Source organism: Electrona antarctica, assembly GCF_951216825.1.
Source record: "Electrona antarctica genome assembly, chromosome: 1".
Taxonomy (NCBI): Eukaryota; Metazoa; Chordata; class Actinopteri; order Myctophiformes; family Myctophidae; genus Electrona; species Electrona antarctica.
In genome coordinates, this window is record NC_136806.1 from 4861655 (window position 1) to 4864333 (window position 2679).

The 2679-nt window shown below is 50.2% G+C and overlaps 1 protein-coding gene across 1 annotated transcript in view; it reads left to right on the top strand.

The window, feature by feature from the left end:
- Nucleotides 1-2385, top strand: part of brinp2 (bone morphogenetic protein/retinoic acid inducible neural-specific 2) — a gene marked incomplete at its 3' end in the record, with an annotated part of 362351 nt that extends 359966 nt beyond the window's left edge. The window contains exon 7 of the mRNA XM_079507203.1: nt 2135-2385. Within this exon, the coding sequence (XP_079363329.1) occupies nt 2135-2385 (251 nt within the window). The remainder of the gene's footprint in view (nt 1-2134) is intronic.
- Nucleotides 2386-2679: the final 294 nt, after the last annotated feature.

A 2679-nucleotide genomic window follows, 5' to 3' on the forward strand; every position in this document is an offset into this window, starting at 1 on the left:
TGGGGTGGTGGTCATGTGATCTACCTGCTCCCCCTTGTGGGGTGGTGGTCATGTGATCTACCTGCTCCCCCTTGTGGGGTGGTGGTCATGTGATCTACATGCACCCCTTGTGGGGTGTTGGTCATGTGATCTACCACCACCCCTTGTGGGGTGTTGGTCATGTGATCTACCTGCACCCCGTGTGGGGTGTTGGTCATGTGATCTACATGCACCCCTTGTGGGGTGGTGGTCATGTGATCTACCTGCACCCCTTGTGGGGTGGTGGTCATGTGATCTACCTGCACCCCTTGTGGGGTGTTGGTCATGTGATCTACCTGCACCCCTTGTGGGGTGGTGGTCATGTGATCTACCTGCACCCCTTGTGGGGTGGTGGTCATGTGATCTACCTGCACCCCTTGTGGGGTGTTGGTCATGTGATCTACCTGCACCCCTTGTGGGGTGGTGGTCATGTGATCTACCTGCACCCCTTGTGGGGTGTTGGTCATGTGATCTACCTGCACCCCTTGTGGGGTGGTGGTCATGTGATCTACATGCACCCCTTGTGGGGTGGTGGTCATGTGATCTACCTGCACCCCTTGTGGGGTGGTGGTCATGTGATCTACCTGCACCCCTTGTGGGGTGTTGTGTTGGTCATGTGATCTACCTGCACCCCTTGTGGGGTGTTGTGTTGGTCATGTGATCTACCTAGACCCCTTGTGGGGTGTTGGTCATGTGATCTACCTGCACCCCTTGTGGGGTGTTGGTCATGTGATCTACCTGCACCCCTTGTGGGGTGTTGTGTTGGTCATGTGATCTACCTGCACCCCTTGTGGGGTGTTGTGTTGGTCATGTGATCTACCTAGACCCCTTGTGGGGTGTTGGTCATGTGATCTACCTAGACCCCTTGTGGGGTGGTGGTCATGTGATCTACCTGCACAGTGCACACAGCCTTTGTGATCTACTGGTAGATCGCAATCTACCTTTTGGGCACCCCTGATCTAAATACCTATACCTGGGGTTCTCAACGTTATTGGCTGGGGACCCCCGGAAATGCTTTGGCCATGTCTCGCGACATTTTTTTTTTTTTTAAATAATGAATTGCATTTTTATAGCGCTTTTCTATGCACTACGTGCCTTTACTCAAAGCGCTTTACAATGGTTCATTCATTCATACATTGGGAGGTGAAGGTTCATTCATTCATACATTGGGAGGTGAAGGTTCATTCATTCATACATTGGGAGGTGAAGGTTCATTCATTCATACATTGGGAGGTGAAGGTTCATTCATTCATACATTGGGAGGTGAAGCGGCGAACAGTCGACGCCGGCGTCCTCACTTCCCACATTCACACACAAATGGTGGCGAGCTCACACCGACCAACTCACTGGAGGCAATGTAGGGTTCAGTGTCTTGCCCAAGGACACTTCGACATCAACATCAAACCAACTGCCAACTAAACTAGTGCTCAGTTCATATGCTTCGCTCTTGAAAAGATAAGAAGGAGAAGGTGATGTAATGAGAGCCTTTCCTTTTGGAGCACATGGACTACTTACTGCTTGTTTGTTTTGCAACTAATGCACACAAGCCTATCCACAAGTATCCCATTCTCATTACATTTAGTCTCAACTAAATGACTAAATAAATAACATGTAATCTTACCATCTGCACATGAAGGAATGCCATCACTCTTCCCATAAGGAGTGTGTTTGCAAAATGACAATATTGCCAAGCAGTAATTGTAACTTCCGTGTGCTTTTAATGGCGGGGTGCGTGATGAGCATAATCGCACATTAAGGTGCAGGTGTTCACTTTGGAAACGACAACTCATTAAAATATCACAGGTATACTTTACCTCTGAAACCACGTGATACCAGGAACGTTCTCGGTCGTCCTTTGAACATCACCAGGAATATGACGACATTGAAATGAACAGGTGTTCTCACACATAATGAGGTGTTTAAAATAATCTCCTTTTTAACCCCAACTACCTCTAGTTAGTATCCGCACTAATTCCACTTATCTTGTTTCTCTCTCCTCTCTCTTCACCCTCTCTCCACTGCACCCTGCCGTTTCATTTCACACCTCCGCCTCACCACCTGTTCTACCACCCATACACACCCCCCCCCCCCCCCACCCCCTCCTCTCTCTCTCTAGAAGAATTCAAGGCCTTCCTGAGGCGTTTGCCCACGGACCGCTTCTTGAACGTGTCCACGATCGCAAAGTCGTGGTCGGGCGACCTGTCCGTCCAGAAGCGCCACGCCCAGCTGGAGTCCAGCACGGCGGTGGTCCTGGGGAAGGCCCAGAAGATCATCCGGAAGCTCTTCACCCTGAGCAAACGCTGTCCCAAACAGCCCCGCGTCAGCCTGCCCCGAGACAGGTATACAGTGGAAATCACACCCGTGTGAACTGAGTGGTGCAGCTCCCCTCTCCCCCTGCCCCCCCCCCCCTCTCTCTCTCTCTCTCTGTCTCTCATTAACAGGCAACAGTGCAGCACTATCTCTCTCTCTCTGTTTCTGGCACAACAGCGCCACTTTTGCCCCTACTGCTACTCATAGTCACATAGGTTAACACGGACATTGCTGTTCCTTGGAGTGGTTTCACCACTCAAACACTATAGAGATCTTTGTTCAATGATGAAATGAACAAAATATAGCCTGTATAGATTATAGAAGTTGCCGTAGCACTTTCTCTAGCCTCGA